Raw genomic sequence first — 23,996 nt, 5'->3', positions numbered from 1 at the left:
ATGGATCAGAAGAGGGCTGCTTTGGAGGATGGGGCTGCACTGGGACCTCAGTGGGGGCTGCAATGGGTCATAGTGGGGTCATAGTGGGGTTAGAAGGGGGCTGCCCTGAGAAGGATGGGGCTGCACTGGGACAGGATGGGGCTGCACTGGGACGGGAGATGGGGCCGTTAATAACAGCACGTGTACGGAGGGAGAGCAGCGAGGACACAATAAAGGATTTATTTGATTTTATAAATAATCCACACCTGTCCCTCTGCCCGCAGGGCCATTAGACCTCCCCCAACCCCCCCCCCCCCAAATCCCAGCCCCAACTCCCTGAAAGCCACAACTCCGCACCACCCCCCACGATCCCCCCATCACTGCATCGGGCCGTAGGGCCAGCAGAAAGCCGCCCCGGAGAGCAGCATGTCTCGGATGAGGGTCTCGATGGGGGTTTTGCCCACCAGGCGGACGAAGAAGAGCTGCTCGATGACGGCGGAGGAGACGCGGCGCAGCGCCGGCAGACGGAGCAGCAGCCGCCCGAAGCGCCCGGGCTGCCGGCCGAGCTCGTATTCCTCCAACGCACGCTGCGATCGCTCCTGCACGGCTTCCACCTGGCCCGGTTCCGACAGCCCCGAAGCGTCTGCGGGGTCGCCTTGTTAGGATTTCCACCCCCCATCCCCTCCCCCGTGCCCGTTTTTTTGTCCCATTGCCGTTGGGTTTGGGGTGGGGGGGAGGGGGAAGCGGTGGGAAATGGGGATTTTCCTTCTGCTGTGCTTGGGGGGGGAAACTGAGGCGCGGAGCTCTGCAGCTGCTGGGAAGGGGGGGGACCAGGGCACAGCATCTGTTAGCCCCACCCCATTGAGCCCCACCTCATTAATCACCACCCCATTAAGCCCCACCCACCCCATTAAGCCTCACCCCCATGGAATTCCACCCCATTAATCCCCGCCCCATTCAGCCCTGCCCCATTGGGTCCCCACCCCATCCAGCCCCGCTCCATTGAGCCCCCAACCACCCCATTAATCTCCCCACCTCATTAACCTCCACCCCATTGAGTCCCAACCACCCCATTCAGCCCCACCCACCCCATTGAGCCCCATCCCATTGAGTCCCACCCACTCTATTAATCCCCACCCCATTAATCCCCCCACCCCATTGAGTTCCATCTCATTAATCCCCCCACTCCATTGAGCCTCACCCCATTCAGCCCCACCCACCCCATTCAGCCCCACCCCACTGGGTCCCGCCCCATTCAGTCCTGCCCCAATGAGCCCCAACCACCCCATTGAGCCCCAACCACCTCATTAATCCCCCCACCTCATTAACCTCCACTCCATTGAGTCCCACCCACTCCATTGAGCCCCACCCCATTAAGCCCCATCCGCCCCATTCAGCCCCGCCCCATTCAGCCCCGCCCCAATATTCCCATTCCACCCCATTCAGCCCCGACCCATTGAGCTCCATTCTATTAATTCCCACCCCATTAATCCCCATCCACCCCATTCAGCCCCACCCCATTCAGCCCCACCCCATTCAGCCCCAACCACCCCATTGATCACCCCAACTCATTAACCTCCACCCTATTGAATCCCACCCACTCCATTGAGCTCCATCCCATTAATCCCCATCTACCCCATTCAACCCCACCCCATTGAGATCCGTCCCATTAATCCCCACCCCATTCAGCCCCAACCACCCCATTAATCCCCCCACCTCATTAATCTCCTCCCCATTGAGTCCCACCTACTCCATTGAGCCCCACTCCATTATTCCCCATCCACCCCATTAATCCCCATCCCATTCAGCCCCGCCCCATTGAGCCCCTCTCCATTAAACCCCAACCACCCCATTGATCACCCCACCTCATTAACCTCCACCCCATTGAATCCCACCCACTCTATTGAGCTCCATCCCATTAATCCCCATTCAGCCCACCCCACTGAGTTCCGTCCCATTAATCCCCACCCCATTAATCCCCACCTCATTCAGCCCCAACCACCCCATTAATCCCCCCACCTCATTAACCTCCACCCCATTGAGTCCCCCCACTCCATTGAGCCCCACCCCATTAATCCCCATCCACCCCATTAAGCCCCATCCCATTCAGCCCCGCCCCATTGAGCCCCTCTCCATTAAACCCCAACCACCCCATTGATCACCCCACCTCATTAACCTCCACCCCATTGAATCCCACCCACTCTATTGAGCTCCATCCCATTAATCCCCATTCAGCCCACCCCACTGAGTTCCGTCCCATTAATCCCCACCCCATTAATCCCCACCTCATTCAGCCCCAACCACCCCATTAATCCCCCCACCTCATTAACCTCCACCCCATTGAGTCCCCCCACTCCATTGAGCCCCACCCCATTAATCCCCATCCACCCCATTAAGCCCCGCCCCATTCAGCCCCGCCCCAATATTCCCATTCCACCCCATTCAACCCCTCCCAATTGAGCTCCATTCTATTAATTCCCACCCCATTAATCCGCATCCCATTGAACCCCACCCCATGGAGACCCATCCACCCCATTAAGGCCCACTCCATTAAACCCTAACCACCCCATTGATCACCCCACCTCATTAACCTCCACCCCATTGAATCCCACCCACTCTATTGAGCCCCACCCCATTAATCCCCAACCACCCCATTAATCCCCAACCACCCCATTGAGTCCCACCCACTCCATTGAGCCCCACCCCATTAAGCCCCATCCACCCCATTATTCCCTATCTACCCCATTAATCCCCACTCCATTGAGTCCCACTGCCTTCATTAATCCCCACTCCCTGTTAATCCCTATCCACCCCATTGAGTCCCTCCCCATTAAGCCCCACCCCATTGAGTCCCACCCACTCTATTAATCCCCACCCCATTAATCCCCCCACCCCACTGAGTTCCATCTCATTAATCCCTCCACTCCATTGAGCCCCACCCCATTAATCCCCATCCACCCCATTAATCCCCAGCCACCCCATTAATCCCCATTCCATTAATCCCCAACCACCCCATTAATCCCCAACCACCCCATTGAGTCCCACCCACTCAATTGAGCCCCACCCCATTAATCCCCATCCACCCCATTGAGCCCCTCCCCATTAATCCCCACCCCATTCAGCCCCATTTACCCCATTAATCCCCACCCTATTAAGCCCCACCCACTCCATTTAGCCCCGCCCACTTTCTCCCAGCCCATCCATTCATTCCCCACCCATTCCTTCAGTCATTCCCCACCCATTCATTCCCAGTCTCATTACTCCCACTCCCCTTAGCCCCAACCCCATTGAACCCCCACCCTATTTAAGCCCCACCCTTTCCATTTCACCGCACCCCCTCTCCCCCACCCATTCTTTCATTCACTCCCCACCCATCCCATTCATTCCCCACCCACTCCTTCATTCATTCCCCACCCATTCCTTAATTCATTCCCCACCTGTTCATTCCCTGTCTCATTACTCCCATTCCCTTTAGCCCCACCCTATTAAATCCCACCCTTTCCATTTCACCCTGCCCTCTCTCTCCCAGCCCATCCCTTCATTCACTCCCCACCCATCCCTTCATTCACTCCCCACCCATCCCTTCTCAGCTCCATTACTCCCGCTCCCCTTAGCCCCAACCCCATTGAACCCCCACCCTATCAAGCCCCACCCTTTCCATTTCACCCCACCCTCTCTCCCCCACCCATTCCTTCATTCATTCCCACCCGTTCATTCCCTGTCTCATTACTCCCATTCCCCTTAGCCCCACCCTATTAAATCCCACCCTTTCCATTTCACCCCGCCCTCTCTCTCCCAGCCCATTCCTTCGTTCACGCCCCACCCATTCCTTCGTTCACGCCCCACCCATTCCTTCGTTCACTCCCCACTCAGTCCTTCCCAGCTCCATTACTCCCACTCCCCTTAGCCTCACCCTATTAAGCCCCACCCTTTCCATTTCACCCCACCGTCTTTCTCCCCTCCCACTCATTCCCTCCCCTCCTATTCATTCTCTCCCCTCCCACTCATTCCCTCCCCTCCCATTCATTCCCAGCACACCCATCCCTACCCCCCACCCCGACCCCCCACCCGCTGACCCTAACCTGGCGAGAAGAGCGCGACGGCCTTCAGGCAGGCGTATTCGGCCGCATCCACGTGCAGCACCTTCAGCCTCTCCACCTGCTCCTGCAGGACTCGGATGTGATCCATGAAGGCGACGACGCGCTCCGCAGCCATGGGCGCAGCGTGCAGCCCGGCGGCGGCCAGCAGCGGCGCGGCGTGGAGCGGCATGGAGCACTGAGCCGCGTTCAGCACGAACAGCTCGCTCCAACCCACGCGCAGCAAGGCGACCTGGTCCGAGAGCTGCAAATCCGGGAAGAACGGGATGCCTTTGGCCCATTCGATGGCGCTGAACAGGAGGCGGGCGGCCAGCTCGCAGACGCTGTCGATGCCCGGCACGCCGCCGGGTTGCAGGCATTGGGTGCTGCAGCGGGTCGGGGGGTAAGGCTCGGCACGAAGCAGAAGAGAGATGAAGGTGCTCAGGGAGCCGGGAGCGCCGGATGGATCCCCCGGGGTCGGGGGGTACAGAACCGTGCTGCTCGGAGTGGGAGCCGTGCGGCCCCGCTGCACCGCTGTGGGGGGAGAGGGGTCAGTGCCGGGGGGGCTGAGAACCTCGGGGTGGGGGAAAGTGGGGGTGTGGTAATGGGAAATGGGGTGATGGGGACTGGGGTGGGGAGATAGGGGTGAGGTGTGGGGGATGAGCAATGGGAATGGGGTGCACCAATGGGATGGGGTGAGAAGGGGGGAACGGGGTGTGCCAATGGGATGGGGTGAGAAGGGGGGAATGGGGTGCACCAATGGGAATAGGGTGAAAAGGGAGGAATGGGGTGCGCCGATGGGATGAGGTGGAGCAATGGGAATGAGGTGAAAAGAAGGGAATGGGGTGCTCCAATGGGATGGGGTGCACCAATAGGAATGGGGTGCTCCAATGGGAATAGGGTGCACCAATGGGAATGGGGTGAAAAGGGAGGAATGGGGTGCTCCAATGGGATGGGGTGAGAAGGGAGGAATGGGGTGAGCCAATGGGAATGGGATGCACCAGTGGGATGAGGTGGAGCAATGGGATGGGATGAAGAGAGAGGAATGGGGTGCACCAATGGGATGAGGTGGAGCAATGGGATGAGGTGGAGCAATGGGAATAGGATAAAGAAAGGAATGGAGAGCACCAATGGGATGAGGTGGAGCAATGGGAATGGGATGAAGAGAGAGGAATGGGGTGCACCAATGGGAATGGGGTGAAAACGGAGGAATGGGGAGCTCCAATGGGATGGGGTGAAGAGAGAGGAATGGGGTGCACCAATGGGATGAGGTGGAGCAATGGGAATGAGGTGAAAAGAAGGGAATGGGGTGCTCCAATGGGATGAGGTGGAGCAATGGGAATGAGGTGAAAAGAAGGGAATGGGGTGCTCCAATGGGATGAGGTGGAGCAATGGGAATGGGGTGCTCCAATGGGATGGGGTGAGAAGGGGGGAATGGGGTGCACCAATGGGAATGGGGTGAAAAGGGAGGAATGGGGTGCGCCAATGGTATGGGGTGGAACAATGGGAATGGGATGAGGAGAGAGGAATGGGGTGAAAAGAAAGGAATGGGGTGCACCAATGGGAATAGGGTGAAAAGGGAGGAATGGGGTGCTCCAATGGTATGGGGTGGAACAATGGGAATGGGATGAGGAGAGAGGAATGGGGTGAAAAGAAAGGAATGGGGTGCACCAATGGGAATGGGGTGAAAAGAGGAATGGGGTGCTCCAATGGTATGTATGGGGTGGAACAATGGGAATGGGGATCACCAATGGGATGGGATGTGGGGCGGTGATGGGAGCGGGGTAGAACGATGGAAATGGGGTGGAGGAAGGGGAATAAGGTGGGACAATGGGAATGGGGTGAAAAGAAAGGAATGGAGTGTACCAATGGGATGGGGTGAGGTGACGGGAGCGAGGTGGAGCAATGGGAACGAGGTGAAAAGATGGGAATGGGGTGCAGTGATGGGAATGGGGCGGAACGATGGGAATGGGATGCGCTGATAGGAATGGGGTGCAGTGATGGGAACGGGGTGCAGTGATAATTTGGAGTGTGGAAAAGAATGGGATGCATTGATGGCAATAGGATGCAGCAATGGGAATGGGGGTTCTGGAAAAAAATGGAGTGTGCTGGTGGGAAATGGGGTGTAGCAAGGGGAACGGGAGGCAGAAAAGGATGGGGTGCAGTGATGGGACGGGGCACCAGAGGCTGCAGGGGGGGCACAGTGCATGCAGGGAGCCCTGGGGGGTGCCAGAAACCCACACACAGCATTTGGGGTCCCCCCCCTCCTTCTTGTAAAGGTGCTGTGCTAATGGGGTCCCCGAGGTGACAGCAGTGGGGGGGGGTTCCCCCCAAAGTGACAGCAGTCAATGGGGGGGTGCACAGGAGAATCCTTCCATCCCCCCCCTCCACCCTCTGGGGTTTTTGTTGTATTGGATTCAAACCCCAATTCAAACCCCAATGGGGGTCACCGCATCTCCTTGTCACCCCCCACCACCCCCCACTGTGGGGTCAGGAGGGCAGTAAGCTCATCCCCAGGCTTATCCTAACGCTGCCTGGCAGCCCCGATGCCATCCAGCATTTGGGATAACCCTTATGTTCACCTCCACCTGCCCCACTGCAGACCTGCCAGCACCCCAATTCCCACTGCGGCACCAAAAATCCTAAATCCCGTCTGCATCACCCCAAATCCCCATTGCATCAATAACAACCCCGAATCCCCTTTGCATCACCCCAAATCCCCACTGTATCAATAACAACCCCAAATCCCCATTGTATCAATAACAACCCCAAATCCCCTTTGCATCACCCCAAATCCCCACTGCATCAGTAACAACCCCAAATCCCCTTTGCATCAATAACAACCCCAAATCCCCTTTGCATCACCCCAAATCCCCATTGTATCAATAACAACCCCAAATCCCCTGTGCATCACCCCAAATCCCCACTGCAGCACCAGCAAACCCTGAGCCTTTTGGTGTCACCCCATACCCGCACTGCAGCACCAAAGATCCCAAATCCTCTTTGCAGTCAATTTTTGTCCATTTTTTTGCTGGGGGGAATAAAGAATTGGGGTCGGGTTTGAGCTCATTTAGGGATCAGGCTGCTGCAGTGGCACAAAGGGGGACGGGTGCCCTGACCCTGAAAAAATGAAGACAAAATCCCATATGGAATAAGTGCCCAACACTGCACAGCCCCAAACAACCCCCATCCATCCCAATGCCGCTGGCACCATGTGGGGACTAAGGCCCCAGTGACCCCAAATCCAAACCCCAAAGAAAGAGCCAAAGCCTCAGTCACCCTGAAGCCCTAAAAAAAGACCCCAAGCCCCAAAGAAAGAGCTCAAATCCCAATGACCCCAAGCCCCAAAGAGTCCAAGCCCTAAAAAGCCCAAATCCAAACTCCAACAACCCCAAACCCCAAAGAAAGAGTTCAGACCCCAAAGAAGGAGCCCAAACCCCAACGATGCCAATCGCAACCCCAAGGAGTCCAAACCCAAAGACCCCCCCCAAATGCCCAAACCCCAAAGAAAGAAACCAAACAACCCCAAACCCCAACAAAAGTGCTCCAACCCCAACAACCCTAAACCTTAATGACCCCAAAACTGAACCCCAAAGAAAGAACCTAAACCCCAATGTCCCTAAACTCCAAAGAAACAGCTCAAACCCCAGTGATCCCAAATCCTAAAAAAGTACCTATACACCAATGACCCCAAACCCAATGACTCCAAACCCCAAAGAGCCCAAACCCCAATGACCCCAAAGAGACTCTCCAAAGGGTTCAAATTCAAGTGACCCCAAATCCTAAAGAAAGTGCCTAAACCCCAAAAACTCCAAACCCAGCGACTCCAAACCCCAACAACCCCAAAGAGCCCAAACCCCAAAGACTTCAGTCCCAAACCCTAAAGAGCCCAAACGACCCCAAAGAAAGAGCCCAAATCCCAACAACCTCAAATACAAAGAGGGAGCTCAAACCCCAATGACCCCAAGCCCTAAAGAGTCCAAACACCAAAAATCCCAAATCCCCAAAGAGCCCCAACCTCAGTCACCCCAAAACCCAAAGGAAAAGTTCAAATCCCAATGACCCCAAATCCTAAAGAAAGTGCCTAAACCCCAAAAACTTCAAACCCAGCGACCCCAAACCCCAACAACCCCAAAGAAAGAGCCCAAACCCCAAAGACTTCAGTCCCAAACCCTAAAGAGCCCAAACGACCCCAAAGAAAGAGCCCAAATCCCAACAACCTCAAATACAAAGAGGGAGCTCAAACCCCAATGACCCCAAGCCCTAAAGAGTCCAAACACCAAAAATCCCAAATCCCCAAAGAGCCCCAACCTCAGTCACCCCAAAACTCAAAGGAAGAGTTCAAATCCCAATGACCCCAAATCCTAAAGAAAGTGCCTAAACCCCAAAAACTCCAAACCCAGCGACTCCAAACCCCAACAACCCCAAAGAGCCCAAACCCCAAAGACTTCAGTCCCAAACCCTAAAGAGCCCAAACGACCCCAAAGAAAGAGCCCAAATCCCAACAACCTCAAATACAAAGAGGGAGCTCAAACCCCAATGACCCCAAACCCTAAAGAGTCCAAACACCAAAAATCCCAAATCCCCAAAGAGCCCCAACCTCAGTCACCCCAAAACCCAAAGGAAAAGTTCAAATCCCAATGACCCCAAATCCTAAAGAAAGTGCCTAAACCCCAAAAACTTCAAACCCAGCGACCCCAAACCCCAACAACCCCAAAGAAAGAGCCCAAACCCCAAAGACTTCAGTCCCAAACCCTAAAGAGCCCAAACGACCCCAAAGAAAGAGCCCAAATCCCAACAACCTCAAATACAAAGAGGGAGCTCAAACCCCAATGACCCCAAGCCCTAAAGAGTCCAAACACCAAAAATCCCAAATCCCCAAAGAGCCCCAACCTCAGTCACCCCAAAACTCAAAGGAAGAGTTCAAATCCCAATGACCCCAAATCCTAAAGAAAGTGCCTAAACCCCAAAAACTCCAAACCCAGCGACTCCAAACCCCAACAACCCCAAAGAGCCCAAACCCCAAAGACTTCAGTCCCAAACCCTAAAGAGCCCAAACGACCCCAAAGAAAGAGCCCAAATCCCAACAACCTCAAATACAAAGAGGGAGCTCAAACCCCAATGACCCCAAACCCTAAAGAGTCCAAACACCAAAAATCCCAAATCCCCAAAGAGCCCCAACCTCAGTCACCCCAAAACCCAAAGAAAGCGTTCAAATCCCAATGATCCCAAATCCTAAAGAGCTCAAACCCCAGAGTCCCAACCCTCTCACCCCCAGTTTCTCCCAGTTCCCCCATTTCCCCCAATCTCCCCCAATTCACACACTTCTCCCCATCCCACAATTTCTCCCAGTTCCCCCATTTCCCCCCATTTCTCCCAATCCCCCCCGTCCCCCATTTCTCCCACTTCCCCCCATTTCCCCCAATTCCCACTGTTTTCCCCCTTTCCCCCCACACCCCAATTTCCGCCAATTCCCCCAATTTCCCCTATTTCTCTCAATTCCCCCATTTTTCCTCAGTTCCCCCATTTCCCCCATTAACTCCCCCTCCGCCCCCCAAAACCAAATTCCTCCTCTTTTAGGGGTTGTGTTCCCAATCCTTCCTGCTTTCCTGCACCCACGTCCCCTCTCTGCCCCACGTCGACCCCACAGAGCTCAGAGTTGGAAGGGGGGGGGGGGACACTGGGGGCGGGTTTGGGATCGGGATTCTGCCCCATTTGGGGATATTGCCCTATAGCAATGGGGTCGGGGATTGGGGAACGAAGGGGACAAGAGGTGGGAAGGGGGGAAAAGGAACGAGGAGTTTTTTTCCCTTTGCTCTTCCCCCTTCCCCCTTCCCCTTTCACTTCCCATCACTTTCCCCTTTTTCCTTCCCCTCCCCTTTCCACCACTCCCCCCATTTCCCCACATCTCCCCCTTTTTTTCCCTGCACATTTCCCCCAGTCCCACCGTTCTTATGCCCCCAATCACCCCATACCCCCCTCCCTTTGCCCCCCCCTTACCCCATTACCCCACATCCCCCCCTCCTTGTGCCCCTCATTACCCCATAGCCCACCTTCTCTTTCCCCCTTATTCACTCCCCCACCTCACCTTCTCCATACCCCACCTTAACCCCCCCATGTCCCCCCACCCTGCACCTCTCCCACCCCCCCTAACCCCCCCACAACCCCTTATCCCACACTCCTTCCCCATAACCCCCTTACCCCCCCATGCCCCCCCACCCCTCACCTTCCCCATATCCCCCCTTACCCCCCCCACCCCCTAATCCCACACACGTTCTCCATACCCCCTTTCCTCTCCATGCCCCCCCACCTCACACTTTTCCCATACCCCCCATACTCCCCCCACCCCCCCAATCCCACACATCTTCCCCATACCCCCCTTTCCCTCCATGCCCCCTTACCCTTCACCTTCCCCATACCCTCTTCATCCCCCCACACCCCCCCATCCCACACCCCTTCCCCATACCCCCCTTTCCCCTCCATGCCCCCTTACCCTTCACCTTCACCATACCCCCTTACCTCCCTATGCCCCCCCACCCCTCACCTTCCCCATATCCCCCCTTACCCCCCCCACCCCCCAATCCCACACACCTTCCCCATACCCCCCTTTCCTCTCCATGCCCCCTCACCCCTCATCTTCCCCATACCCTCTTCATCCCCCCACACCCCCCCATCCCCACACCCCTCCCCCATACCCCCCTTACCCCAACATGCCCCCCCACCCCTCACCTTCCCCATACCCCCCCCCTTACCCCCCCATCCCACACCCCTTCCCCATACCCCCCCTTACTCCACCATGCCTCCTCACCTTCCCCACACCCCGCTTGCCCCCCACGCCCCCCCATCCCACACCCCTTCCCCATACCTCCCCTTACCCCTCCATGCCTCCTCACCTTCCCCACACCCCCCCATACCCCCCCACGCCCCCCCACCCCTCACCTTCCCCATACCCCCCCTTACCCCTCCATGCCTCCTCACCTTACCCACACCCCCCTTGCCCCCCATGCCTCCCCATCCCACACCCCTTCCCCATACCCCCCCTTACTCCACCATGCCTCCCCACCTTCCCCACACCCCCCTTGCCCCCCACGACCCCCCACCACCCCTCCATCCCACACCCCTTCCCCATACCCCCCCTTCCCCCTCCATGCCTCCTCACCTTACCCACACCCCCTTTGCCCCCCACGCCCCCCCATCCCACACCCCTTCCCCATACCCCCCCTTCCCCCCCACGCCTCCTCACCTTACCCCATGCCCCCCTTGCCCCCCACGCCCCCCCACCCCTCACCTTCCCCATACCCCCCCTTACTCCTCCATGCCTCCTCACCTTCCCCACACCCCCGTTGCCCCCCACGACCCCCCACGACCCCCCATCCCACACCCCTTTCCCATCCCCCCCCCCCGCACCTTCCCGGCGCATCCCCACCCGCAGACACTTGCGCAGCCGGCAGTACTGGCACTGGTTGCGGTGGGGCTGATCCACGGGGCAATCGCGGCCCCCCCTGCAGCTGTACCGCAGGTTGCGACGCACGGAACGTTTGAAGAAGCTCTTGCAGCCCTCGCACGTTCGTTGCCCGTAGTGCCGTCCGCTCGCCCGATCCCCGCACACCACGCACTCACCGCCCCCCACCCCCGGAACCCCTTTGTCCGACGTTTTTGGAACGTCCGGGGGGGGTTGAGTGGGATCCGGCCACGGACCGGCGGTCAGAGCCATAGCGGGGAATGTGGGGGGGGGGGGGGAGTGGGGAGAAAGGTGTGGGGTGAGGATGGAGGAGAGGGCAATAAGGGGAGCTGCGTGGGGTGGGGGTGGTAGTAGGGGAGAGTCGGGGGGCGGAGAGAAAAAGGTTTGGGATGGAGGAAGAGGAGATTTGGGGTGGGGGAGAAGGGGGATGTGGGAAAAGGGAGCTCCGGGAATAAGGAATGGGAAGAGCCGGGATGGAAAGAGGGGAGGTTTGGGGTGGGAGAGGGGGGAGCTGGGGGTGGGAATGGGGGAGAGGAGCAATGAGGGGCAGCGGGATGGGAGTGGGGGGCACCTGGAATGGGGAACGGGGAGAGCCGGGTGGAAAGAGGGGAGGTTTGGGGTGGGAGAGGGACGATAGGGGATGGGAATGGAGGAAAGGGGAGAGGCGGGATGGGGAAAGAGCTCCGGGATGGGAGAGGGGAGATTTAGGGTGGGAAAGGGGGGAACTGGGGGCGGGGCGGGGGAAAGGAGCAACGGGGGACAACGGGGTGGGAGAAGGGGGGATTTGGGGTGGGAGAGGATAGCACCGGGAATAGGGAACGGGGAGAGCCGGGGTAGGAGAGGGGGGCACAGGGAATGGGAATCGGGTTATAGGGGATGGGGAGAGAGCTCCGGGGTGGAGAAAAGGAGAGAGCCGGGATGGGAGAAGGGAGCTCCGTAATAGGGAACGGGAAAAGATGGGACGGAAGGAAGGGAGGTTTGGGGTGAAAGAGGGGCACCGGGAATTGAGAACTGGATATCGGGGATGGAAAAGGAGCTCCGGGGTGGGAGGGAGAAGTGAGATGGAAGAAGGGAACTCCGGGATGGGAGAGGGGAGCAAGGGGACTGAACGAGGGGAGATTTGGGATGGGAGAGGATAGCAGCACCGGGAATAGGGAACGGGGAGAGCCCGGGTGGGAGAAGAGGGCACCGGGAATGGGGATCCGGAGCTTTAGGGTGGGAGAGGGGGAAACGGGGAATGGGGGTCGGGGAGGTCCGAAGTGGGAGAAGGGAAGACCGGGAATGGGAATCGGGAGCTCCGGGCTGGAAATAGGAGCCCGAGTTGGAGAACGGGGAACTGCGGGATGGGAAAGGGGAGAAGAGGATGGGGATGGAGGGAATGCGGGATGGAGGAGTGGAGCTCCGCGATGGAGAAGGGCTGGAGCAACCGGGAAGGAGGAAGGAGACCCGGGATGGAGAAACGGGGCTTCGGAGGGGAAGGGTGGGGAAGGGAGGAACTGAACGGGAGACGCGGGGAGGGGACGGGGCGGGAGGAGGGGACGGGAGGAGGAGTGCGGTGCGGACGGAGGGATGGGGACGGAGAGCCGGAGGAGGAGGAGAGAGAAAAGTAAATTCTCCTCCCCGAGGGTCGCCTGGGGGGGAGCGGCTCCGGGGGCAGCTCCCCGGGGTTGGGTTGGGGCGGGGGGGTTCCGATGGAGACCCGGAGCCGCCCTTCCTCCTGAGGCTCTGCCGGACCCGGAGCTGCCCCACGCGGGGTCCCGGTGTCCGTCTGTCCGTTTGCTCGGTGTGTGCGAATCCACGCGTGGGTGGAGGTCTGCACGGTGTGCGTGTGCAGCGATGTGAGTGTGCAGTGCACACCGGGAGGGTGCGAGGACACGTGTGGGTGCATGGGTTCCTGCGTGTGCACGAGTGTGTGTGAGCGTGCAGTGGGCTCCAGGAGGGTGGTGAGGCGTGCACGAGTGCGTGCGTGGACACGTGTGTGTGTGAGTGCAAGGGCACACGCGCATGCATGTCTGCGTGCACCGATCTTTGCACACGGACGTGCACACGTGTGTAAATATCTGTGTGCACGTGCGCGTGCATGGACGTGTGCGCGGACCTCCCCCCCATGCGCGTGCATGTGGAAAAACGGGTTCACACGAACCTGCGTGTGCACACGCTCGTGCAAACCCGTCAGCGTGTCCCCCGCTGCGCGTGCCCACGTGCGGGCCTGTCGAGCTTAAGCCCCGCCCCCACATGCCCATATAAGGATCGCCGAACTATATATGGTCATAAGGGGGAGGGGCTTTTCGTGACGTCACCAGGCGCCCACCAATCAGCAGGAGGGAGGGGGCGTGGCGAGATGAGGGGCGTGTCGCGGGCTGTAAGGGAGTTGGTGGGGGGCGGGGCCTGAGCGAAGTGGGCGGAGCTTGGCGGAAAGGGAACAGGGACAGGGACACCAATAGGGACGGGGAGTGGGGACAGAGCATGGGGACAGGGGGCAGAAATAGGGACAGGGATGGGGCCAGAAATAGGGACAGGGTTGAAGACAGGGGACGTGGAGTCCAGGGCCTCATCCCCATGCCGGGGAATAGCATGGGGACAGAGGGAACGGGGACAGGGATGGGGACAGGGATGGGGACAGGGACAAGAATTGTGACAGGAAAGGCGATAGGGATGGGAATAGAGTCAGAGATACTGGGGCTACATCCCTATGGGAGAGAGGGGACCAGGATGGGGACAGGGAGAGGAAAAATAATAGGGACGGGTGTGGGGATGGGAACAGGGACAGCGGTTAGGAACAGGGGATGGAGATGGGGACAGGGGACAGAGAGCCCAGGGTCACATTCCTATAGGGGAGAGAGTATCAGGAATCATCATAGAATCACTGAGGTTGGAAAAGACCCACAGGATCATCCAGTCCAACCATCCACCCATCACCAATGGTTCTCACTAAACCACGTCCCTCAGCACAACATCCAAAAGTTCACAGAATCACAGAATCACAGAATCACAGAATCACAGAATGGTAGGGGCTGAAAGGGAACTCTAGAGATAATTTAGTCCAACCCTCATCATCTAGTCCAACCCTCAAAGCTATGTCTCCTTATAATTAAGAGCCACAACAGTGATATGTATGCATGTACAAGGACTAACGGACTAGAAATAAAGGAGCTGAGAAGTAATAGGATGTTCCTTGGACACCTCCAGGCTTGGTGACTCCACCACCTCTCTGTCATTCATCAATGACCTTGATGAGGGAATAGTGGCCACCCTCAGCAAGTTTGCTGATACGAAGTTGGGAGGATTGGCTGACACACCCGAAGGCTGTGCTGCCATTCAGCGAGACCTGGACAGGCTGGAGAGCTGGGCAGTAAGAAACCAGGTGAGGTTTAACGAAAGCAAGCGTAGAGTCTTGCACCTAGGGAGGAATAATCGCATGCACCGGTACAGGTTGGGGGATGAGCTGCTGGAGAGGAGCTCTGCGGAGAGGGACCTGGGTGTCCTGGTGGACGACAGGTCGGCCATGAGCCAGCAGTGTGCCCTTGTGGCCAAAAAGGCCAATGGCATTCTGGGGTGCATTAAAAAGAGCGTGGCCAGCAGGTCGAGGGAGGTGATCCTCCCCCTCTACTCTGCCCTGGTAAGGCCTCATCTGGAGTGCTGTGTCCAGTTCTGGGCTCCTCAGTACAAAAAAGACAGGGATCTCTTGGAAAGAGTCCAGCGGAGAGCCACAAAGATGGTGAAGGGCCTGGAGCATCTCCCCTATGAGGAAAGGCTGAGTGATCTGGGTCTGTTTAGCCTTGAGAAGAGAAGGCTGAGAGGGGACCTGATCCAGGTCTATAAATATCTGAGGTGTGGGGGGCAAAGTGGCGAGGCCAGATTGTTTTCAGCAGTGTGTGGAGACAGGACAAGGGGAAATGGCCAGAAGCTGGAGCATAGGAAGTTCCGCACCAATGTGCGCAAGAACTTCTTTACGGTGAGGGTGACGGAGCACTGGAACAGGCTGCCCAGGGAGGTGGTGGAGTCTCCTTCTCTGGAGATGTTCCAGACCCGCCTGGACGCCTACCTGTGTGACCTGGTGTAGGGAACTGCTTTGGCAGGGGGTTGGACTCGGTGATCTCTGGAGGTCCCTTCCAACGCCTACGATTCTGTGATTCTGTGATTCTGTGATTCTGTGCAGCCCATTGCAGCGCCTGACCACCCTTTCAGACAAGCAGTATTTCCTAACGTCCAGCCTGAACCATCCCTGGTGCAGCTCAAAGCCATTCCCTCCACTCCTCTCACTGTCACACGAGAGAAGAGGCTGACCCTCAGCTCACCACAACCTCCCTTCAGGTGGTTATAGACAGCAATAAGGTCTGCCCTGAGCCTCCTCTCCTCCGCACTGAACAACCCCAGCTCCCTCAGCTGCTCCTCATAGGACCCCATTGTGCTCCAGTCCCCTCACCAGCTTAGTTGCCCTTCTTTCTTACAGCGAGGGGCCCGAAACTGGACACAGCACTCGAGGTGCAGCCTCACCAGTGCTGAGTACAGGGGGACGATTATTTCCCTGTTCCTGCTGGTCACGCTATTTCTGATACCAGCCAGGATGCCATTGGTCTTCTTGGCCACCTGGGCACATTGCTGGCTCGTGTTCAGCCCAGCATCAATCAACACCCCCAGCTCCATTTCCTCTACAGTCTTCCAGCCACTCTGCCCCAAGCCTGTAGCGCTGCCTGGGGTTGCTGTGGCCAAATTGCAGGACCCGGCACTTGGCCTGGTTGAATCTCATCCCGTTGGCTTCAGCCCAGCTCTCCAGCCTGTCCAGATCCCTCTGCAGGGCCTCGCTACCCCCAGGCAGATCGACGCTTCCAGCCAGCTTGGTGTATCTGCAAACGTACTGAGGGTGCACCCAGTGCCCTCTTCCAGCTCATCAACAACGATATTAAACAGGACGGGACCCAGCACCGACCCCAGGGGAACTCCACTCCTAACCGGTCACCAGCTGGGTTTAACTCCATTCACCACCATCAGTTCCCTACCCAGCCAAGTTGCACCCGTCCAAGCCACGGGCTGCCAGCTTCTGCAGGAGAATGCTGTGGGACACAGTGTCAAAGGCTTTGCTGGAGTCTAGGTAGATTATAAGAGGGGGAAATGGGGCAAAAATAAGGACCTCAATGGGATCAGGGGATGGAGACACGGGGTGGGGCCAAGGGATGAGGAGAGGGACGGGGATGGGGGTCATGGGACACAGCCCCATAGGGCAAGGGGACAAGGACGGGGCTGGGGACAGGGACAGGAGAGCTGGGGCACAGGCGGCCCTAAATCAGAGCTTTCTCTGATTGCTCATAAACTCTGCATTCCCAGCAGGGTTGGGGGGTGGGGACGCACCATAAATCCCCCCCGAACTCCTTTTAGGTCAAATTCATGGGCTTTCAGCTGCCGGCAGCAAGAGCCGCGCTCAGGTCGGTGTGGTTGGGGGGATTTATGGGGCGGGGGGCATTTCTGGGGTGGGGGCTTTATGGGGCTGCTCCACTCCATGGTGCAGCTTGGTGTCACGCCCCACTCGTTTCACACTCCCACTCGTGTCACCCCCTACTGGTGTCACAGCCCCGCCGTGTCACATCCCCCGTGACAGCCCCGTTGCCCCCCCACCCGTGGGTAACGCTGCCACCCCCGTCGGAACCCCCCTCCCCATTCCGCCCGCTTTGTTGGATCCGGTGCCGCGGGGGCCGCTGGGAGTTGTAGTTCCGCCGGGACCACGTGACGGAGCGGAAGTGGGCGGTGGGACTTCATTTCCCATCGTGCCCCGCGGCGCAGCGCGATTGCCGCGAAGGGTGGTGAGGGCACCCAGTGCGGTGGGTTGGGGGTGGGTCCTATATGGGGGGGGGGCTGAGGGGGCGGTGTGGGGGTGGATGGGGGCACAGGGGGGCTTGGGGGGGGCTCCGAGGGTCCGGACCCTATAGACGGGAATATTGGGTTGGATTGTTATGGGGGGGAGGTTTGAGGGATGGGGTCGTGGAGGGGTCCGGGGGAGGTGCAGCATCGGGGGGTCTGGGGGGGGCAGATGCTGGGGGGGGAGGGGGGCTGGTGTAGCGGGGGTTTGGGTGGGGCTCTGGGGGAACAGATCTGGGCCAAGTCCTCAGAGCCCCCCCTCCCATAACCCTCCATACCCCCCCCGTACCCCATTTATAGGGTCCAGTCCCTCAGAACCTCCCCCAAAACCTCCCCACCCCATCTACCCCCACTGTGTAACTGTATAACCCCCCCATAAACAAGGTCTGATCCTGCAGCCCCTCCTGAACCTCCCCACCCCACACACCCCATACTCCCATTTATAGGGTCCGGTCCCTCAGAACCCCCCAAAATCTCCCCCCCCCCTCCATACATCCACACTATATGACTGCATACCCCCCCATAAACGAAGTCCAATCCTGCAGCCCCTCCTGAACCTCCCTACCCCTTACCCCCCCATACCCCCATTTATAGGGTCCAGTCCCTCAGAACCCCCCCCAAAACCTCCCCACCCCATCTACCCCCACTGTATAACTGTATAACCCCCCCCCCATAAATGAGCTCTGATCCCGCAGCCCCTCCTGAACCTCCCTACCCCACACCCCCCCATACCCCGTTATTAGGATCTGGTCCCTCAGAACCCCCCCAAAACCTCCCCCCCCCATATACCCCCACTATATTACTGCATACCCCACCCCATAAACAACGTCTGATCCTACATCCCCCCTCCCCCCCAACCTCCTCCCCCCGTCAACCCCCCATACCCCCATTTATAGGTTTGTTGTCTCAGAAACCCAACAAAACCCTCCATACCACCCCATAAACCCTCTCTATATAACTGCATACCCCCCCCTATAAACGAGCTCTGGTCCTGCAGCCCCTCCTGAACCTCCCCACCCCACACCCCCCATACTCCCATTTATAGGGTCCGGTCCCTCGGAACCCCCCCCAAAACCTCCCCACCCCATATGCCCTTACTATATAACTGCATGCCCCCCCCATAAATGAGCTCTGATCCTGCAGCCCCTCCTGAACCTCCCCACCCCATAACCCCCCATACCCCATTTATAGGGTCCAATCCCTCAGAATTCCCCCAAAACCTCCCCCCCCATATAACCCCACTGTATAACTGCATATGCCACCCCATAAATGACGTCTGACCCTGCATCCCCCCTCCCTTCCCCCCCAACTTCCCCACCCCTTAACTCCCCATACCCCCATCCATACCGCCCCATATACCCCCACTATATAACTGCATACCCCACCCCTATAAACGAGCTCTGATCCTGCAGCCCCTCCTGAACCTCCCCACCCCACACACCCCATACTCCCATTTATAGGGTCCGGTCCCTCAGAACCCCCCAAAATCTCCCCCCCCCCCTCCATACATCCACACTATATGACTGCATACCCCCCCATAAACGAAGTCCAATCCTGCAGCCCCTCCTGAACCTCCCTACCCCTTACCCCCCCATACCCCCATTTATAGGGTCCAGTCCCTCAGAACCCCCCCCAAAACCTCCCCACCCCATCTACCCCCACTGTATAACTGTATAACCCCCCCCCCATAAATGAGCTCTGATCCCGCAGCCCCTCCTGAACCTCCCTACCCCACACCCCCCCATACCCCGTTATTAGGATCTGGTCCCTCAGAACCCCCCCAAAACCTCCCCCCCCCATATACCCCCACTATATTACTGCATACCCCACCCCATAAACAACGTCTGATCCTACATCCCCCCTCCCCCCCAACCTCCTCCCCCCGTCAACCCCCCATACCCCCATTTATAGGTTTGTTGTCTCAGAAACCCAACAAAACCCTCCATACCACCCCATAAACCCTCTCTATATAACTGCATACCCCCCCCTATAAACGAGCTCTGGTCCTGCAGCCCCTCCTGAACCTCCCCACCCCACACCCCCCATACTCCCATTTATAGGGTCCGGTCCCTCGGAACCCCCCCCAAAACCTCCCCACCCCATATGCCCTTACTATATAACTGCATGCCCCCCCCATAAATGAGCTCTGATCCTGCAGCCCCTCCTGAACCTCCCCACCCCATAACCCCCCATACCCCATTTATAGGGTCCAATCCCTCAGAATTCCCCCAAAACCTCCCCCCCCATATAACCCCACTGTATAACTGCATATGCCACCCCATAAATGACGTCTGACCCTGCATCCCCCCTCCCTTCCCCCCCAACTTCCCCACCCCTTAACTCCCCATACCCCCATCCATACCGCCCCATATACCCCCACTATATAACTGCATACCCCACCCCTATAAACGAGCTCTGATCCTGCAGCCCCTCCTGAACCTCCCCACCCCACACACCCCATACTCCCATTTATAGGGTCCGGTCCCTCAGAACCCCCCCCAAAACCTCCCCACCCCATCTACCCCCACTGTGTAACAGTATAACCCCCCCATAAACAAGGTCTGATCCTGCAGCCCCTCCTGAACCTCCCCACCCCACACACCCCATACTCCCATTTATAGGGTCCGGTCCCTCGGAACCCCCCCAAAACCTCCCCACCCCAAAAATCCACACTATATCACTGCATACCCCCCCATATCCTCCTTTTTATCATCTGGTCCCTCAGAACCCCCCCCCCCAAAACCTTCCCACCCCATATGCCCTCACTGTATAACTGCATACCCCCCCCATAAACGAGCTCTGGTCCTGCAGCCCCTCCTGAACCTCCCCACCCCATAACCCCCCATACCCCATTTATAGCGTCCAATCCCTCAGAATTCCCCCAAAACCTCCCCCCCCATATACCCCCACTATATAACTGCATATGCCACCCCATAAATGACGTCTGACCCTGCATCCCCCCTCCCTTCCCCCCCAACTTCCCCACCCCTTAACTCCCCATACCCCCATCCATACCGCCCCATATACCCCCACTATATAACTGCATACCCCACCCCTATAAACGAGCTCTGATCCTGCAGCCCCTCCTGAACCTCCCCACCCCACACACCCCATACTCCCATTTATAGGGTCCGGTCCCTCAGAATCCCCCCAAAACCTCCCCACCCCATAAACCCTCTCTATATAACTGCATACCCCCCCATAAACGAAGTCCAATCCTGCAGCCCCTCCTGAACCTCCCTACCCCTTACCCCCCCATACCCCCATTTATAGGGTCCAGTCCCTCAGAACCCCCCCCAAAACCTCCCCACCCCATCTACCCCCACTGTATAACTGTATAACCCCCCCCCATAAATGAGCTCTGATCCCGCAGCCCCTCCTGAACCTCCCTACCCCACACCCCCCCATACCCCGTTATTAGGATCTGGTCCCTCAGAACCCCCCCCAAAACCTCCCCACCCCATATACCCCCACTATATTACTGCATACCCCACCCCATAAACGACGTCTGATCCTACATCCCCCCTTCCCCCCAACCTCCTCCCCCCGTCAACCCCCCATACCCCCATTTATAGGGTTTGTTGTCTCAGAACCCCAACAAAACCCTCCATACCACCCCATAAACCCTCTCTATACAACTGTATACCCCCACCCCTATAAACGAGGTCTGATCCTGCAGCCCCTCCTGAACCTCCCCACCCCACACACCCCATACTCCCATTTATAGGGTCCAGTCCCTCAGAATCCCCCCAAAACCTCCCCACCCCATAAACCCTCTCTATATAACTGCATACCCCACCCTATAAACGAGCTCTGATCCTGCAGCCCCTCCTGAACCTCCCGACCCCATAACCCCCCATACCCCATTTATAGCGTCCAATCCCTCAGAAGAACCCCACCCCCCGACCCCTTTCCCAGCTCCCAACCACCCACCCCCCCTCACCCCCATCCCTTTCTGACCCCCCCTCCCTTCTCAGCCCCGATGCCGCCCCCGCCCCTCTCAGCGCTGCCGTCCGGCCCCATCGCCCGCGCCATCCTCTCCAAGCTGACGGCAGCCCTGCAGCCCACCCACCTCCACCTGGAGGACCACTCCCCCCGCCACGGCGGCCCCCCCGGCGCCGAGACGCACTTCGGGCTCCTGGTGGTCAGCGGACGCTTCGAGGGGCTCAGCCCCATTCAACGGCACCGCCTGGTGCACGCCGTGCTGTGCTCCGAGCTGCAGGGGCCGCTGCACGCGCTCAGCATCGTCGCCCGCACCCCCCAGCAGTGGGAGGAGGACCCCCGGCTGCCCCAGCCGCCCCCGTGCATGGGGGGGTCCAAGCGGGAGAAGCGCGAGGCTGAGGGGGACGCCGCGGCGCCGCGATAGGTGCTGCGGTGTCGCGATAGACGCAGTGTCGTCGCGATAGGTGCTGCAGCGTCATGATAGATGCACTGTCATCGCGATAGGTGCAGCAGTGTCGCGATAGATGCAGTGTTGTCGCGATAGATGCAGTGTTGTCGCGATAGGTGCTGCTGCAGTGTCATGATAGATGCACTGTCATCGCAATAGGTGCAGCAGTGTCACAATAGATGCAGTGTCGTCACGATAGATGCTGTAGTGTCATGATAGATGCAGTGTCATCGTGATATATGCAGCAGTGTCACGATAGATGCTGTGTCATCGTGATAGGTGCAGCAGTGTCACAATAGATGCAGTGTCATCATGATATGTGCAGCAGTGTCACGATAGATGCTGTGCCATCACAATAGGTGCTGCAGTGTCACGATGGATGCAGTGTCATCATGATATGTGCAGCACTGTCATGATAGATGCAGTGTCATCGCGATAGGTGCTGCAGTGTCACGATAAACGCTGTGTCATCACAATAGGTGCAGCAGCATCACGATAAATGCACTGTCGTCGCGATAGGTGCAGCAGTGTCACGGTAGATGCTGTGTTGTGATAGTGCTGCAGTGTCACGATAGATGTGTCATCGTGATAGCTGTTGCAGTGTCAATATAGATGCACCGTCATTGTGATAGGTGCTGCAGTGTCATGATAGATGCAATGTCTTCATGATAGGTGTGAATCGTGATAGATGCGGTGTGTTGGCGACAGATGCTGCAGTGTCACGATAGCTGCCATGTCATCGTGGCAGATGCTGCGTCATTGTGATAAATGCATTGTCATCACATCAGATGCTGTGACATCGTGATAAATGCTGCGTTATTGCGATAAATGCAGTGTCACTGTGACAAACACTGTGTCATTGTGATAAATGCCATCATCACGATATCACTACATTGTGATAAATGCTGCGTCATTGCGATAAACGCTGTGTCATTGCAATAAATGCTGCGTCATCGTGATAAATGCAGTGTCATGACAGCTGCTGTGTCACTTGAATAAATGCTGTGTCATCGTGACAGACACTGCGTCATGCTGATGGATGTGGTGTCATTGCGACAGACGCATCGTTGCGATAGCTGCTGTGCCGTCGCGATATATTCTGAGTCGTAATAAATGCTGCGTCATCGCAATATGTGCTGCGTCACTGTAGCCACTGCAGCAGAATTGGGGGATTTGGGGTCTTTTGGGACAGATGTGAGGGCAGATTTGGGGTGATGGATGGGGGCAGATCGATGGATATGGGGCAGATATGGGGTAGATATGGGGTGATGGATGGGGGCAGATGGATGTGGGGTAGATATGGGGCAGATATGGGGTGATGGATGGGGGCAGATGGATATGGGGCAGATATGGGGTGATGGATGGGGGCAGATGGATATGGGGCAGATATGGGGTGATGGATGGGGGCAGATGGATATGGGGCAGATATGGGGCAGATATGGGGCAGATATGGGGTGAGGTATGGGGGCAGATGCATAATGGGGCAGATATGGGGTGAGGTATGTGGACAGATGGATATTGGGGCAGATATGGGGTGATATATGGGGGCAGATAGATGGAAATGGGGCAGATATGAGGTGATGTATGGGGCAGATGGATATGGGGCAGATATGGGGTGATATATGGGGGCAGATCGATGGATTTGGGACAGATATGGGGTGATGTATGGGGGCAGATGGATATGGGGTAGATATGGGGCAGATATGGGGCAGATATGGGGCAGATATGGGGTGATGGATGGGGGCAGACCCGGGGCTGGGGACATTTTCCCTTTTTTTCTGTGTGTCATTTTTTAATTCTTTACAAACATCTAAAAACTACAGCACGGCACGACTGCGCACGGACAGAACTACGGACGCGCTCCTCACGGACCAGCGACACCGAGGCGGAGGGGGGGGGGGGCTAAAGGAAGGGGGGGGGGACGGACAGACGGACGGACGGAGGGAGGGGCTGCTCGCGTTCTGGGGGGGGGGGGGGCTGCAAAGTGCTGTTTGCATAGAGCTCAGCTCCCGTCCTGCGCTGGGACTGAGCCTCGGGGGGGTGGGGGGGGAGGGGGGGGCACAGCGCTGGGACCCCCCGCCCCTACATGCCCCCATAGTGGGTTATAGGGTGTGGGGTTATGGGGTCAGGGGGGGTTATAAGGAGGGAGGGGGGGGGAACGTCCCAGCGCTGTATTTGTGCTTTGCAAACCAATGCTGGTTTTGAGGGTTTGGGGGCTGACTTGGGGGGGAGGGGG

At 57.8% G+C, this 23,996-nt stretch overlaps 2 protein-coding genes across 7 annotated transcripts; one reads left to right on the top strand and one right to left on the bottom strand.

Moving 5' to 3' along the window:
* Nucleotides 1-306: 306 nt before the first annotated feature.
* On the bottom strand, nucleotides 307-11,769 carry LOC116241893 (COUP transcription factor 2-like). Of its 3 annotated transcripts, XM_090127038.1 has the most exons (4): nucleotides 11,463-11,550; nucleotides 7,026-7,175; nucleotides 4,062-4,589; nucleotides 307-622 (listed from the first exon to the last, which is right to left on the bottom strand). In XM_090127038.1, exons 2-4 carry the CDS (start codon nucleotides 7,123-7,125, stop codon nucleotides 357-359), a joined length of 894 nt encoding a protein of 297 aa, XP_089983164.1. In that variant the 5' UTR covers nucleotides 7,126-7,175; nucleotides 11,463-11,550; the 3' UTR covers nucleotides 307-356. The 3 variants fall into 3 exon arrangements, with proteins under 3 accessions (XP_089983164.1, XP_089983163.1, XP_089983165.1); XM_090127037.1 differs by lacking the exon at nucleotides 7,026-7,175 and having other exon boundaries at nucleotides 11,463-11,769; XM_090127039.1 differs by lacking the exon at nucleotides 11,463-11,550 and having other exon boundaries at nucleotides 7,026-8,361.
* Nucleotides 11,770-17,243: 5,474 nt separating this feature from the next.
* BOLA1 (bolA family member 1) lies at nucleotides 17,244-22,796 on the top strand. Of its 4 annotated transcripts, none has more exons than XM_031609158.2 (2): nucleotides 17,244-17,312; nucleotides 21,348-22,796. In XM_031609158.2, the coding sequence occupies exon 2, from the start codon at nucleotides 21,353-21,355 to the stop codon at nucleotides 21,734-21,736; it is 384 nt and encodes a 127-aa protein (XP_031465018.1). In that variant the 5' UTR covers nucleotides 17,244-17,312; nucleotides 21,348-21,352; the 3' UTR covers nucleotides 21,737-22,796. The 4 variants fall into 4 exon arrangements, with proteins under 4 accessions (XP_031465018.1, XP_031465017.1, XP_031465016.1 ...); XM_031609157.2 differs by having other exon boundaries at nucleotides 17,245-17,315; XM_031609156.2 differs by having other exon boundaries at nucleotides 17,260-17,344.
* Nucleotides 22,797-23,996: the final 1,200 nt, after the last annotated feature.

The sequence above is a fragment of the Phasianus colchicus genome, chromosome 30 (assembly GCF_987193195.1).
Source record: "Phasianus colchicus chromosome 30, bPhaCol1.hap1.1, whole genome shotgun sequence".
NCBI classification, from domain to species: Eukaryota; Metazoa; Chordata; class Aves; order Galliformes; family Phasianidae; genus Phasianus; species Phasianus colchicus.
Note: the sequence above shows the minus strand (reverse complement) of the source record. Positions and strands in the feature narration are given on the sequence as shown.

Coding starts and splice junctions, on each gene's coding strand:
- LOC116241893 (XM_090127037.1), bottom strand. CDS start 11,769: ATGGCTCTGACCGCCGGTCCGTGGCCGGATCCCACTCAACCCCCCCCG. Junction 4,590..11,462: donor GGTGGGGATGCGCCGGGAAG/GTGCGGGGGGGG, acceptor CTCCCCCCACAG/CGGTGCAGCGGGGCCGCACG. Junction 623..4,061: donor CGTCGCGCTCTTCTCGCCAG/GTTAGGGTCAGC, acceptor GCGACCCCGCAG/ACGCTTCGGGGCTGTCGGAA.
- BOLA1 (XM_031609158.2), top strand. CDS start 21,353: ATGCCGCCCCCGCCCCTCTCAGCGCTGCCGTCCGGCCCCATCGCCCGC.